The sequence below is a fragment of the Manis javanica genome, chromosome X (genome assembly GCF_040802235.1).
Source record: "Manis javanica isolate MJ-LG chromosome X, MJ_LKY, whole genome shotgun sequence".
Classification (NCBI taxonomy): Eukaryota; Metazoa; Chordata; class Mammalia; order Pholidota; family Manidae; genus Manis; species Manis javanica.
The window spans coordinates 98,097,147-98,111,698 of NC_133174.1; the positions used below are offsets into that span (position 1 = coordinate 98,097,147).

At 40.9% G+C, this 14,552-nt stretch overlaps 1 protein-coding gene across 2 annotated transcripts in view; it reads right to left on the bottom strand.

Moving 5' to 3' along the window:
- Positions 1-2,451: 2,451 nt before the first annotated feature.
- The window catches only part of MORC4 (MORC family CW-type zinc finger 4), a 49,627-nt gene continuing 37,526 nt past the window's right edge, over positions 2,452-14,552 (bottom strand). Inside the window, exons 12-17 of one of the 2 annotated variants that reach the window (XM_073228207.1) lie at positions 13,149-13,214; positions 12,692-12,740; positions 11,138-11,313; positions 4,288-4,963; positions 3,709-3,992; positions 2,452-3,396 (exon numbers count right to left, since the gene is read on the bottom strand). In XM_073228207.1, the coding sequence (XP_073084308.1) occupies positions 3,243-3,396; positions 3,709-3,992; positions 4,288-4,963; positions 11,138-11,313; positions 12,692-12,740; positions 13,149-13,214 (1,405 nt within the window). In that variant the 3' untranslated portion in view covers positions 2,452-3,242. Of the gene's footprint in view, positions 3,397-3,437; positions 3,993-4,287; positions 4,964-11,137; positions 11,314-12,691; positions 12,741-13,148; positions 13,215-14,552 lie in introns of those variants that run through there. The other variant, XM_017653646.3, reaches the window with a different exon arrangement.

A 14,552-nucleotide genomic window follows, 5' to 3' on the forward strand; every position in this document is an offset into this window, starting at 1 on the left:
ACATTGTAAGTATGGGTTTTATTCTAAGTGCAATAAGAAGTCATTGAAGAGTTTTAAGCAGGGAGTCACATGATCTGATTTGTATTTTTTTTTAAAAATCACTCTGGCTGCAGTGATAAGATGATTGTGGGCACAAGATTGGAGGCAAGGACACCACTTGGGAGTTGCAGTTATTGATAGTAAATGAAGGTAGTTTGGACTGAGATAGCTGTGGTGAGTGGGTGGGAGGACAGCTGAGGATGACTTCCAGGTTTCTAGCTTATGCGGCTGGGTGGGTGGAGGTGCGTTTCTAAAATGAGGAAAACTGGGGAAAGGAACATTCCGTGTGTGCGTGTGTCACTGCTTATTTTTAACATGCTTTATTTGAAATGCCTGTGAGACATGTGTGTCAAGCAGGCAGTTGAATATTTTAATCTGGAGCTTTCTAATAGGGAAGTCAGGACAAGTAAGTTTGTGATAACTTTTACGTGACACAAAATTACATGTCCATAGTAAATATCTTGTCTAGATGGGTTAATAAGAGGAATTTTTTGGGGAAAAAAAGCTGAAATTTGAGCCAAAGGGAAGATGATGAGGGAGAACATTCCAGAAATGGGACAGCAAAGGTGAAGAAGAAAATCTCAAGGCAGGTTCAGAAACTGAAAAGTAGTTCAGTTCGGATGAAACTTGGTTTGTGTTTGGAATGTCGGAAGATGAGTCTGGACAGCCTGGTTTAAGCCAGATGCGAATGTGTATTGCACTTGGTGGGCAACTGAGCACGCTAGCAAGTCTTTGAGCAAAGGCATAACCTGATGGTCATCAAAAGGAATTTTTTGGTAGTGAGTAGGGTGGATTGAAGGAGTGAGAACAGGGGACACAAATAGGAGGCCAGCTAAGAATTGATTTCAATTTTAAGGCATGAGGTACTAAGAACCTAAATGTTGATTGTAGAAATGGAAAGTTAAAGGACAAATGCCAGAGACAATTGAAAGAATTATGATTACATTAACGTAACAGGAGATCTCGGAGGAGGCACCCACTTTTTTCTTCTGAATGTCTTTTGCCTCCACACTGTATCATGAGCTCTAGTGAGGCTGGGTGACACTTTTCAATCTCTCCACCGTGGCATATAACATTGGTTAAAGGGATCTCATGCTGGTGTGGTTTCCCTGTAACAGAGACGTAGCTGCTACCATAGTAATGGACTCACAAACGTAGTTGCCACTGAAAGCAGTATGGGGTCGGGACTAGGAATCGGCTGTGAGGCAGCACTAGTAAAGATGAGTTACATTTTTCCGCTTTTCTTTTTAAAGCCCAACTGCCTCTTTCTTACTCGTCACCTCCTTCACCCAACATACCTTCTTCCTCTTCCCCCGTCACAGGCTGAATCTCCAATGCTCTTGAGTTTTTCCTACACAGCCTTCCATCCCTGTTGGCTGTATCTGTACCAAGTCCCACTTCTCACAACCCCCATCTGGAGAACAGGCATCACTGAGAAAATGGCTGAATGAGCTGTCTCTTCCTCTTAGTAATATTTCTATTTAGACAACTGGGGCCTTTAATATCATAGTCCAATGTCTGACATGAGAACTAATCCCAAAGCAGGCTAGAGCTGCAGTGAGGGGAGGGGAGCGGAGGGGAGGGCGCTGGGATATCTTTAGGCCTTCATACTAATGGTGAAGCCTGGCTCTGGCCTCCCCTATTCTTTGCAGTCTCACTGGAATATCTATGATGAGCCTTCCTTCAAAGGAGGTGAAGGAAGTTTGGGAGCATCTTCTGAAGGAACTCTGCAGAGGAAAAGCAGAATGACTATTCAAACCATTCTTCTGGACTAGCTAGTCCTTTTATGGTTGCTTGATCCTCCTCCAGGATTTCTCCTTTACTTCCTATTTTTCCACTGTTGGTGTATTTTCATGCGCTCATTGTTCAAAGTCTTTTGAAGAGTACCTTGAACTCTTTGGAGAGTAAGTGCTATATAAATACAATAAAGCAATGAATAAATAAAATGTTGACTTTTACAAGAGTGTAAGTTTTACTATTTCTGATATGAGATCTACTCTTCATGCTGAAAAGTAGTTAGGTGGTGTAGTCTAAGGGATACCAACTAGATGTCCCAGCTCTAAAGTAGCTTCCCAACTATCTGCAATTCCAACTTTGGTGATGCATATTTTTTTGAGTGTTGAAGCCTTCTTTTTTGAGGATTCCTTATTAAAATGCAAATACCACAGAGAGGGGTGGGTAGATGGATCACGATTTAACCTTAGCTCCCTCTACATTAAGCTTATCACTCCTACGAAACACATTTCTCACATTCCAGCTTTTTCCATGCCTTTGTTCATGCTATTATTCCAGAGGTAAAGCTCAACGTAACATAAATTATAAATATAACATTACCTTCAATGTACACACAGTCTCCCATTTGATTCCCAAATCCAAGACTACTCATTCTTTTTAAAAACAATATTTTTTCCAATGTAAGAACAACAGATTTATTACAGAAAACTTGAAAAAGGCAGGATAGAAAAAAGAAAAAATATCAACCACAGTCCTATAACTTAAGAAAAAACAGTATTTTTTCCAATGTAAGAACAACACGTTTATTATAGAAAACTTGAAAAAGGCAGGACATAGGAAAAAGAAAAAATATCAGTCACAGTCTTACAACTTAAAGAAACAATTGTGTGTTGACTTGGTGTGTGTCTTGTGTTTCCAACTAGATCCTTGAAGGTTGAAAACATGAGTTATACTTAAGTTATCTCACAACACCTAGTACATTGGACCCAATATTTGCTGACTGATTTAACATAAATGAATACAAACCACTTCACAAAATATGAAACGGGCCTAGTATTTAAGTCACGAAAGTCAAAGCTTTCAGGTCACCTGGTTTGGTGACTATTGCTTTTTTGTTCCTGGAACTCTTGAAAGCCTATTTAAGCAGCCTCTTTCTCCACACCAAAACTGAGTAAGAAGCAGACTGATTAAGAGCCAGGGTTTACTCAAAGATTCTCTATATAAGGCATGAAGGTGAGAGAGAGAGAGAGAGAGACAAGTGGGGGAGGGAAGGAAGAAAAGAAAATAAAAGGGAAGGGAAAGGGAGGGGAAGGGAGGGGAGGGGAAAGGAGAAGAGAGGAGAGGAGAGGAGAGGGGAGGGGAGGAGACAGGAGGGGAGGGGAGGAGAGGGGAATGAGGGGGAAGGGGGGAGGAAGAGGAGAGGGGAGAGGGCAGGGCAGAGAAAGGTAGAAGAGTATATAGTCTAGTGCTCAATCTAGTATGTTATTTGCCTCCAGAACTGTATACAGGATCCCATCCACTTGTTCTGAGTAAAACTTGATCTCAGGAAGCTCCAAGTGGGGGAGGACAGAAGTAAGGAGATAGCTGACGTGGATAAGCAGCTGTGTAAGCTTTGCCAAAGCCCTGTATGATGGAGTGAGGGGGCAGGAGAAGAGATGACATGAAGTCACTAGCCAACAGAACACAATGAAGCTCCTTAAAAATAGGCCTATATTTCTCAACGACTATGTTTGCATTAGCTAGAAAGAAAGAAGAAAGCAAAATGCCACCAAGCACATGGAGACTGGCTGCAGCTAAGGAGTAAGGCCTCACTCCTTGGTGGCAGAGGGACTAATTAAGGCTTCCTCCCTCATCTGCAGCTAGCCAGGAACTGGGGATCCTCAGGGATGCTCCCATTAGCACTCACAAGCTGGTAACTAAACCCTAGGAATTGACCTTTCTAGGTCATCTCCCTCTGGGGTCTGATAGGAGACCTGAGCCTTCTGCAGCACTTCCAGGTGTGTCTCTGTCTCCTTCAGTTTCTTTTTCAGTTCTTGCTTTTCTTCTTTGGTTCTTTCCAGCTCAGCTTTCAGCATCTGGAATTCAGCTTGGCGATAGCCCATGTGTTTCTTACTCCAATACAAGCCTTCTGTCCCCTGAGTACTGTAGATCACCAATTCATGTTGGATTCTCTTGAATTGACAATGCCAGTAATTCCGCTCCTGTTCCAGCTCCACTACCTGCAGTCCAAGAAACAGAAATTCAATGACCACATGATACAAGAGTGCCCAAAATTGTCCCTAACATATTCCCTCTGTGAATCCTCTATATATATTCCTCTACTTATGGATTTTCTCAATCCCAGAATATGGGAGGGAAGCCTGTCAGAGTTTATATAATCTGAGGTACACCACAGAGAGATTCAATGGCCTATTTTGCTTAAAGGCCTCAGAACATGAAATCATCAGAGCTCAACGTCTCTGGTCCCTTGGTTACCATGATTTCTTATTCCCAGTGATAAAGTGTTACCCTAACCTTTTGCTGGAGGAAATTTCTTTCAGCCAAAACATGTTCCAGTTGTATTGTGGTTCTTTTCAGTTCTTCCATCTCGCTTTGGTTCTTCAACTTTGGCGCATTATGGCCTCTATTGTCCTTGCAGTCTCTTCCTTTCTCCCCTCTGGCTGTAGCAGAGTCCACAGAAGAATAAGGCACTAGGCTCCAGGATTCCCCTGCTTTTCTTCTCTCAGAAAGGTCCTCTCTGCTGAAAGGGATCAGCTGAATGGGAGATCCCGAATCTCTAACACCTTTGGCAACACCGACAACAGCTACAAAAGGTCCCTTGTTGACTTCCTCCTTGCTTGTGTCGGTGCTGCATCTGTTGGGTTCTTCTGCTACCAATATTGGCATCTGATCTAATCCTTCAGGGGGCAGGGACCCCTGCTGTTGATATTGGGCCCCAGAATGCAGATGGGAAACCTCCCTATTCTGACTGGTATTCTTACTCGCTTCTGGGTATTCTGGGTAAAGGTATGGCAGTATGCTTCTCTCAGAACTGGATTGATCTTGGCTCTTCTTCACTTCAGGGTAGGCGACAGTCGCCTCTCCACTCCTGTAAAAGCCAGGCATGCAGTAATCTAGAGGAGTTGTTGCCGTCTCCTGGAGCCTCCTTCGTTTCTCCACAGGTTCCTGACCCAGCATTCTTTTGTATTTACTGCAAGAAGCAAAGGAAATTACATGGTAAGCTGTCAAACACATGCTCAGTATATTCTTATCCTATGGAGTCCCTCTTCAAATTTTCCATATTAAAAATGACTCGAGTTGTATCCACAAATTGTTTCAGCTTAGAAATACAAGTTTGCCCCCCAAGCCCCACCTCCTTCACGCATGCAGTTTACTAAGATGGCAGTTGGTCATAAGGGAGAGATGAAATCAAAAGGTATGAAGAGTGGCATCTGGGTATAACAGGACCGGGTTGACCTTGGTAAGAATTCTGGAAATAAGATAGAAACCAGTGTGACTTAGAACTGTTTCCAAGAGGCAAGTAAAGGAAGAAAAACAAAAACAAGAAAATATATACAGGCAAAATCCCCTAAGACGAGAATGGAATAAAAGGTCATAAAGAGCCTAGTAGAGTATGTGGAGGAGAACCGAGCCAGCTCATTAATTTAAGTGTCATAAAAACCTTCCAGAATCAAAGACTTATGCACATTTTTTATATTACAACAGAACACCACACAGTTCCTTTGCCAGCCAACTGGATTATGGCTATTGCCCATTATTCACTTGTAAAAGTTAATTAAAACACAGGACCCCAGTCAGAAACAAACTGAATTGGCCAATTCAAGTCATTTCCCCATTTGGCAAAGGAATTCCCCTCTGTCAGGGCAAACAGGCGCTCCCTCAGTTCTTCAAGAAAGCCCATGAGTGACCTCAAATCACCTCCCATTTCTGGCTGCTATATGCACTAATGGTTAAAGGAACTAATGGAACAAATGGTGGCAGTTAAATCCATAGGCAGTTTTATATCATATAGCAGGACAGGACCAGCATTTTTATTCTAGTAACTATTCTGACCTCTGCAGAAAACCAAGAAATTTCAAGATAAAAATCAACTTTCAAATTTTCAGTGAGAAAGACTCAGGCAACACATTGGCCACTTCAGAGTATTTCAAGGCAGCCCCAAATTTTCTGCAATTTCTGAGAACATCTGTAAGACATCTCAAACCTTAGCTTCCTATAGTGTTCTTAATGTCAAAACTAGTGTTGGCCAGAAATAAAACTGGTCTGCCATCTTAACAGATCTTGTTGTCAGCCTTAAGAGGCAAGCAGAAGGGTTTAGGGTCTATGTAAGAACAAAAATCTCATCTTTAAACATGTATAAGGGACACTGCAAATGGCCCAGGAAGCTACAGTACTGAGGAAGCTAGTAAAACAGTCTGCAGGTGTTGAGAGAAGGATATGTGATACTGGAGAGCAACAAGTTTTATGAAAGGCAATTAAAGGCGATTTTCTGCTTGCTTTTAATTTGCTCACCTCTAAGTGTTCTGTCCTTACTTGTCTTCTCCTATCTACCTACATTTCTTTTCTTTGGTAATTTCATACAACCTTTTGGCAATAACCTCTGGGCAGTAAGTAACTCCCAAGTCATTCTCCCAGCCCTGATCTCTGCTAGTGAGTTTCCAAACTGCCTGTCACACATTCCTTCCTGGAGCTCCCACAGGTGTCTCCTTCAGGATGTATGAAATTGACCTTTTATTTTCTCCTTCAAACCTGCTCTCTCTCCTGTGGCCTATTTGTGCCACCAGCGAACTCAGTACTTTTATATAGTTCTACCACTATCAACACTCAAGTTGAAGCTTTTATTACCTCTCTTGGGCTACTGCAGTCAGTGGCTTCCCCAGTCTCTCCTTCTCTCACCTCCAGATCATCCACTAAGTTCATCTTCCTAAGGCATTGCTCTAATTATGTCACTCCCCTATTTGATATCTATTTATTGCTCCCCACAACATAAAAGCTCAAATACCTTAGCTTGGTATTCAAGCTTTTCCACTCTAAAACACAGGACACATTTACAGAGCACTTACACTGCCAGACAGCGTGGTAAGTGCTTAATGTGTATGTTCTCATGCAATTCTCCCAATAACCCCAGGGTAGGTAGTACTATTATCTTCATTTTTAAAGACAATGCCCAGGCCTAAGAGGTTAAGTAACTTTCTCAAGATCATGCAGGTAGTAAATGGCAGAGCTAGGACATAATTTGGCTCCAGGTTTCTCTCACTACTTCCCGTCACAAACATCAGCCAAATGGAATGCCCCTTTTCTCATGTTGCTTCTTTTGATTGGAATGTCCTTCTCCTCCCCAAAACTGCATGTCTAAATCCAGCTCAAATGCTACTTCTGAACTCCAGTAGCACTTCAGCACCCTTGTAACATGTATCATTTTCTATCTGTGTGTGTGTGTGTGTATGTGTGTGTGTGTGTGTGTGTGTCTATCTGTCTCACAGGAAGATTAACTGCACTAGATGGGAATGAGGAAACAAAACTTCACACATAAGAGGCATTCAAAAAGGAACTATTATGTGAATGAGAGAAAAATAAGTGGATATATTACTTTCTGGTTCTATAAATATCTAATTGCTCCTGAGTGAGTGCAACTTTGGGCTTATGCACAGCCTTCCTAAATACCAGAGTTGACTATGATCCCAGAAAAGCTATTCTTGACTGTATTTTTCCTTGGTTCTGTTACCAAACTTTTGACTGCTCAGCCATTTTGCTTGTTGTAATTTGTACCATGGAGCTATGAGTGCTCTATTAATTATTGTCCACCGGGATTTCCATTATTTTTAACAATGCCCTTAGGAATGGAATTTTCCATGATCTGTTCCACCTAGTTCCTTCAGGTAGAGCTAAGGAGTTCATCTTTAAGGCCTGCTTCTCACCCTAAGCAGAATCAATGCACCACTGTGTAAATGCTGAGAACAGGGACAGTGGCCCACTTCTTCAAGACTGAAACTTTTTCTTTGTGAATGGGTACTGGGATGGTTTTTGCCTTGCTCTTTCTGGCATGATCCTCTGCCCTATCAGCAAGCTTAGGCTGGAAAAACAGGGATCCAGTGCTGTTGGTATGCTTTCCCTAGTTGAGTGCTTCCAACGTGAGTGGAGGCTGGGTCAGGGAACAGAAAGCTGGGTGAGAGAAGAGAGGCCCAGTCCTCTTGGGTCTGCCCGGAATAGAGCTTCTACAAGACAGAACTGGGGGAGATGAGAAATGTCAGAGGCCTGCCCCTCCCAAATGAAACCATAGCTCTAGACTAGGGGAAGACTAGGGGAAATGGGAGACCCCAACTTCTTTGCTGGATCTAATTGGATTAGAATTCCCTGAGTAGTTTTCATAAAACAGCCTGGAGGGTACAGGAGCAAGCTAAATGCCAAAGACTCTGGCCGTTCTTTCTGAGATTTAATAGAGTTTCTTGAATGAATGTTTCTCCATTTTCTGTATACTCCTAGGATAATAATTAGAAATCTGTAGTGATTATTTTATTTAATAATTTTTTCTAGTCAAATGGTTATTTATTGGTGAAACAGTCTACCACTACTACTCATTTCTTCATTCTGGGAGTATCTCAAAGATAATCTTTTAAAATGTTAATACTGATCCCTGAATCAATCTTTTTCATTTGCAAAATCATTCTTCTATTTTTATCTTGCTCTTGTTTCAAATATTCCTTTAAACATGTTAGAGTATCTCCCCTGTCCTCCTTCCACCATTACAGCATAATTTCGATTTGGGGGTGGCAGTTATCCTTTTAAAACAAGATATATAGCTTACTCAAAGGTTCTCTAAATATCTAAATACATTACAGCCACTCATTTTCTCCTTTATCCATATGGTTATGGCTACTTTAGACCTTCCTTATTACCATTCATATGAAACCTAGCATGTATCAGACACTGACATATATAACTTTGACTACCATAAGCTCTCTCATCTTTGACTCCTTCACTACCTTAGAATACTGCCTTTCATACAGTAAACACTCAAATATATGTAGAATTAATGAACAAAAGGGGATTAACCCCTTTAACAGAAATTTAACAGTCTTCCCCTAAAAGGTTATGTTTGCTTACATACTGGCTGAACCTATTCTTTATTGCAGGTCCTCCCCTCCCCTTGCTAGATTTGTGAGACTTACAAAACTGTTTCCCAATACACCTCCGGAGGCCCTACTACATCATATAATCTACCCCAGTGTCCAGTTTTAAAAATGTACTTGGATACTGTAGGCATTACTTTATCTAGAATTAAAGAGCTGTACTACATTACCCAAGGACTCTTATCTGCTTAAAGTCTTGATAATAACAGAAGACCTTTGTAACTCTTGACTAAACTCATTACTCTATTACACTGTTTTACTGGAAAACCCTGTATACTTTACTAAACTCTTGAGCACCTTCACATTCCCCTATAAAAAGGCAGATTCTTTCCAATCAGTCTGAATACCGCATATGTGTAGCTTTAAGTGACAATCGTCATTTACTGACCTTACGTAAATGACATTAGCAGCATCAATTATTACATATCTCTTTCTCTCGAAAGAATACTATTTTCAAATTAAAATTACAAATGAACAGCCAAAGTACTTTACCTTGGCCTCTATAGTCAAAACCCAAATCTGGATGTGGCAGTCCCATAAAAATTCAAAAAGAAATCCCATTAAAGACTGATGAAGTATGCCACCCAATGGATGAACTGTCATACTGCACTCATAAAATACACATACCTAGATTAGTATTTGTAATCCCTTCAGGTTACCAAAAACTGCAACAGAGTAACAAAACAGCGCTGATGAAAAAGGAAAAGTGGTCAGAGCTGTGAAAGGACAGCCTTTAAGAACAATGATACCTTGTTACTCCAGTTGCAATTCTGATGCATGACCACCTCAAGGACATCAAAGTAGAGAAGTGACACTGGGCTTCAAAAACACATAGCACAGCACTTTACTGTACCCCCTCCCAACCTACAATGGGAGTTGGAGAACCACGAATGGGAGCAGAGTAGAATTAGGCTCAAGCCCTGGAGACTGACAGAACTCTTACTTCTCATCCCTCTGCTGCACAGTTCAATCTTAGAGATTCCTCCTTCAATAAGACTCAGATTAAACTACTAGTTATTGAGTACCTACTATCTTCCAAGGCACTGTTCTAGATGCTTTTATACAGGTTCTCATTTAATTCCTTTAGAGTTTTATTAGCTTTGCTCCTAACAGCTTATTTCCTTTTGAGGCTTTCTGTCATGTTCAGGGGGTCACAGGGTTCTTCCAATATCTACAGGGCTTAATTGTGGAAGAATCACTGAATAGAAGACTTGCACAAGTAGGGATGTTTGTCTAGATGAGAAATGGAAAATATCCACCTCAGAAGCAAGAAACAGGGAGAAGAATCAGTATCACTGGGAGAAAAAAAACAAGAGCTATTTTTTATCCAATTATGTATCCCATGGCTTCTATCTATAATATGGTAAGACAGCCAAACTGAAAAGGTTCAAAGAAAGATTTACAACCCATTCTATAATAGTCACATTACTGATGACTGTAGAAATTTCTACTTGTAGAGAGCAACTCTATACCTTCCCGATGGTTTGGCCCTGCGGTAATGAGAAGCACAATAGAGAGGACAAAGTAAGTCCTACTTAGGAGTCCTGAGTTCCAGTCCTATGGCAGTACAGGGGCAGACATATCTTTCAATGCTTCAAATACTCCTGATATTTAAGAGAAAGAAAAGGTATGTTCCTTTCTATTATAAAGACTAACAAAATAACATTGAAGAGCTGCTAGAAGATGAAAGAGTAAAGCCTAAGACTAAACTTACACTAATAATTTACTCAAGGCAATAATGAACTAGAAAAGTTTACCTAATGGTACAAACTTCTAACAGTTATTTTTATATGTGGCCAATATGTTCTAGGCCTATCAATATTCCTAAACTTTAAGAAAGAAATAATGCTTAACTGTAAACACTACCTTACATTTGTATAGCATATTATGCTTTACAAAGAGTTTTCAGGTCCATTATTTCACTTAGGTAATTTCTAACATAATGTGGATATAACACATGAAAGAGCATTTGTCAAGATGATCACCTCAAAAAAGTAAAAAAAAAAAAAGACAGACTTGATATGGAAGCTGTAATGTTGAAAAATTGGGGGTACATGCAACACACAATTCTATCAACCCAAACTGGTGTTTCTCACATGCATTTCTCCAAAACCACTTCTGAATTCCATGCTGGGCCTTAGGAAAAACATAAACATGATAACCATACCAACTTACTTTACAGGAAAATGGGCCCTGGGACCTATTATTGAAGAGAAACTATATTTTTTACCAACCTGGAGAACTGAAAAATACTGGAACTCAGAGGCTTAAGTTGAAAAGGAGATGTTCTGCTTTCTTCTCCAACAGATGGAAACTGGCTAGGGCTATCAATTCTCTCACATCCAATTGTCTTTTTATTCAGTTCATCCATATCTTGAACAAGAGCAATCTTCAGTGGATTAGTAAATACCTAGCAAGAAAAGAAGCGATTCATAAAAATCCCAATTTTGAACTACATACCAAAGGATCGGTCAATTCTTCTGATGCTAGGAAAGAATACTTGGCCAAATAAAAAGAAACTGTTTCCTACACAAAACAAACAGCGCACAGTAATGTACACTAGAACACTGAACCCAGGCACGTTCAGTTATAACCTTATCACCCGGACACCAACAGACCTCCCCAACTCATTTATTGGCTCCTACAGTCATCCCACCCACAGAAAAACCCCAGGCCCCCTAACCACTGTCTAATCCTCTCCTGTGACCTGGTGTGTGGCTAGGTTTTCACTCCTCTGAGATCTGTGATGAGGGTAGGGGTGATGGAATAAGCACTGCAGCAAGTGTCAGTGCTGGTTTTGGAGAAATGCATGCGAGAGACTAAGTTAATATATTCACAGTGCACACACACAGACACATGCATCTGGGATCTTGTAGGAGAGCCAGATTATGAAGATGGTATGCATGATGAAGGTGAAGGAATATAAAGGGGAGGTAAACTGAATGAGGACAGGGCAGTCCCAGGAATCTCCCAATCTCTAGATCAGACAATTAAGCCAAGACATTAGGGTATGAAGCCTGTATATTCATCTACCTGGTCTCAGTGGGATGTCAGAAGAAGTATCAGTATTAAATTGCCTCTATCCTCACCAGTCTGACCTACCCTGATTGAGTACCTGGAGGGTGAATCTAACATGCGACTAGTAGACATCTCTGGGAGAGGATCTAGAGGAAAATCATGCAGAAAGGCAAGGTTGGGTGGGGAAGATACATGGGTGCTATGGTGGCTGCCAGGAAAGGAGTGTCCCTGAAAGGACGGCCAACCTTATTGCACCCTTCAGCGTCCGGAGCTGGGCAACCATGTCCGAGAGACAGTGCTCCTGAAAATTCAAAACAGCAGTCTTTATAAAAGCCAGTCAGCCTGAAAGCAGGGAGGGGGCAGGGGCATAAAGAACCACCCCTTCTTCCCGAAAGGAAGGAGGAAGGCATCACCCCTGAGTCCTGGAAGAAAGGAGACCGAGGGAAACCAGAAACTCAATAGGAGCAGCCTGTATGAGGATGGAACGCAGCCCTGGATATTCTGTGACGCTGAATGTAACATTAACACTGTCCAGAATCTGTAGTGCATGCAAATCTGGGAAATAAGTGATTTGGCTCTTCTATTTAATGGTGATCTGAACATCTGTAACAGCAGATTAAAGCAAGATCAAAAGATGCAATGAAAAAAAGACCACCAGAAGAACAATTCCGATTTCTATGCAGCTTTCAAGATTGCTGCTTCCTTCAACCCATGTCCTCTGTTAGGGAAAATTCTGCGTGAGAAAAGGAAGAGGGCGGGCTGTCTCTCACCTGGTAGTTCTCATTTCCCACTGGCACCTTCTTCTCAACAGTTTGATCTCTAGGAGAAGATAAAAGTGCTATTTAGTTCACTCATGAATTTCTTAGGCTGAAATGGATTACCAGTTGCGGATTTAGACTATAATGTTCCTTCCAAATTAGAAATAGTGTGGATCTCATTAAGTAACCCAGGGTGACTTTCTGAACTCTGCTACTTAAGAGAGATTTCAAATGCTCCTTCAAAAGAAATGGGGGAAGGGGAGGAGAGCGACAAAAGCAACCACTAACTGAGACATTCAGGAGGTGTTTAGAAGGAGTAAAGAGTTGGGAGAACAGAGAGGTGAGGAGGGAAATCATTAAAAACCAAAAAAGAAGAAATTCCTCTCTCTTCTCAAATTCCCCTGTCCTGTTGGGAAGGGTGAGGCTCCGCTATTGTAGGATACACAACACAGCCTCAGGTATACTCAACTGTTTCTTCATCTTCCTCAAGTGCAGGTCTTCAAAGAGTTCTTGCTCCTCTGGAACAGAGCATCTCCTGCAGTGTAGAGAAGAAATCATCTTTTGGAAACAAAACATGCCCTTCACATTTAGCCTTTAGTTTCCTTACAACCATGACAAGAGAGGTCATAGAGGTTAACAAGGCTCTAACATTATAGAGTTCAGATTCTACCCACATGACAAAGCCTGTGGACAGTTAACATGTAGCAATTCTCATTTCAATGCACTATCATCCAATTATTTTTGGTGCATATATCACCTTTCTCCCAAAACATTCAAAGTATTTGACAACTACAAGATCCATATGATGGTAGACAGCCAGACGCATAACCTCTGTTTTTAACACAGTGACGTTCAAGCACAAGAGAGACTTGCTTGAGGTTCCATATAGAGAGAACATTGCTGAGACTAGAACCTAGGGCTTTTGCCTCCCGTTTACTAAGAAAGTAATTCCCAAGATACAGTACAGGAGCATGAGAATCTCTAAACTAGGTGAAAATGCCTGAAAAAGAGAATCAGAAGCTATGATGGAGAGCAGCAATAAGGGATGAGAAGCTTACACTATAAAAAGAACAGAACAGAGATGAGCGATGATGATGAGGAGGAGGATTCTATAAATGAAAAGATATTTGCTATATGGAAAGTATAAGGACGAGAATTTTAAGAGTAAAAACTGAGAGAAGTACTAGAAGATGTAGTCAATGGTCAAAAGTACTCCCAGAAAGAAAGAAACAAAAATTAATAGTAATAGCAAACCCTGTGTTATACCCATTATATAAGGGGGCAAAGTGTCCTGGAAGGCTATGTCTCCTGGACTAAATGTAAACTGATAGGAGAGACAGTACTTAAAACTGAGACTTGTAAGCACTCAGTTCCATATTCTACTCACACAACTCCTTTACTTTCCATGGAGAGGTGCTCAGGCACATCTGGAGACTATGGGGGGAATGCTTACTCATTACAGACCTAGACTTCATGTATCTAATTTTCTTCATTTTAAACTTTTTCTAAGAAGCATACTGTTTTAGTACCTTTTTTGTATCAGCATTTTCTTGCAGAAAAAAAGGAAGTCACAGCTGAATTAAAGCAAACTGAGCTATTATTACGAACCTATGATGATTACTGTGTCAAATCATAAATATTGGTTAAACTGAAATGAATACCCATGGATATGCCAGAAACTATACAGATGTTAGATGCTATAAGGAACACATGGTATATTAGGAAGCCAAACATGTAAACAAACAGCATTAAATGTCCAAAAGTTTCTACAACAGATTCAGGTATGGGAAGCATATAAAGAAAATCACCAACTCAATCTGAAATGTAAAGAAAGTCTTTGTTCCCAAATAGTTTACAATCTCTTGAAGAGCCA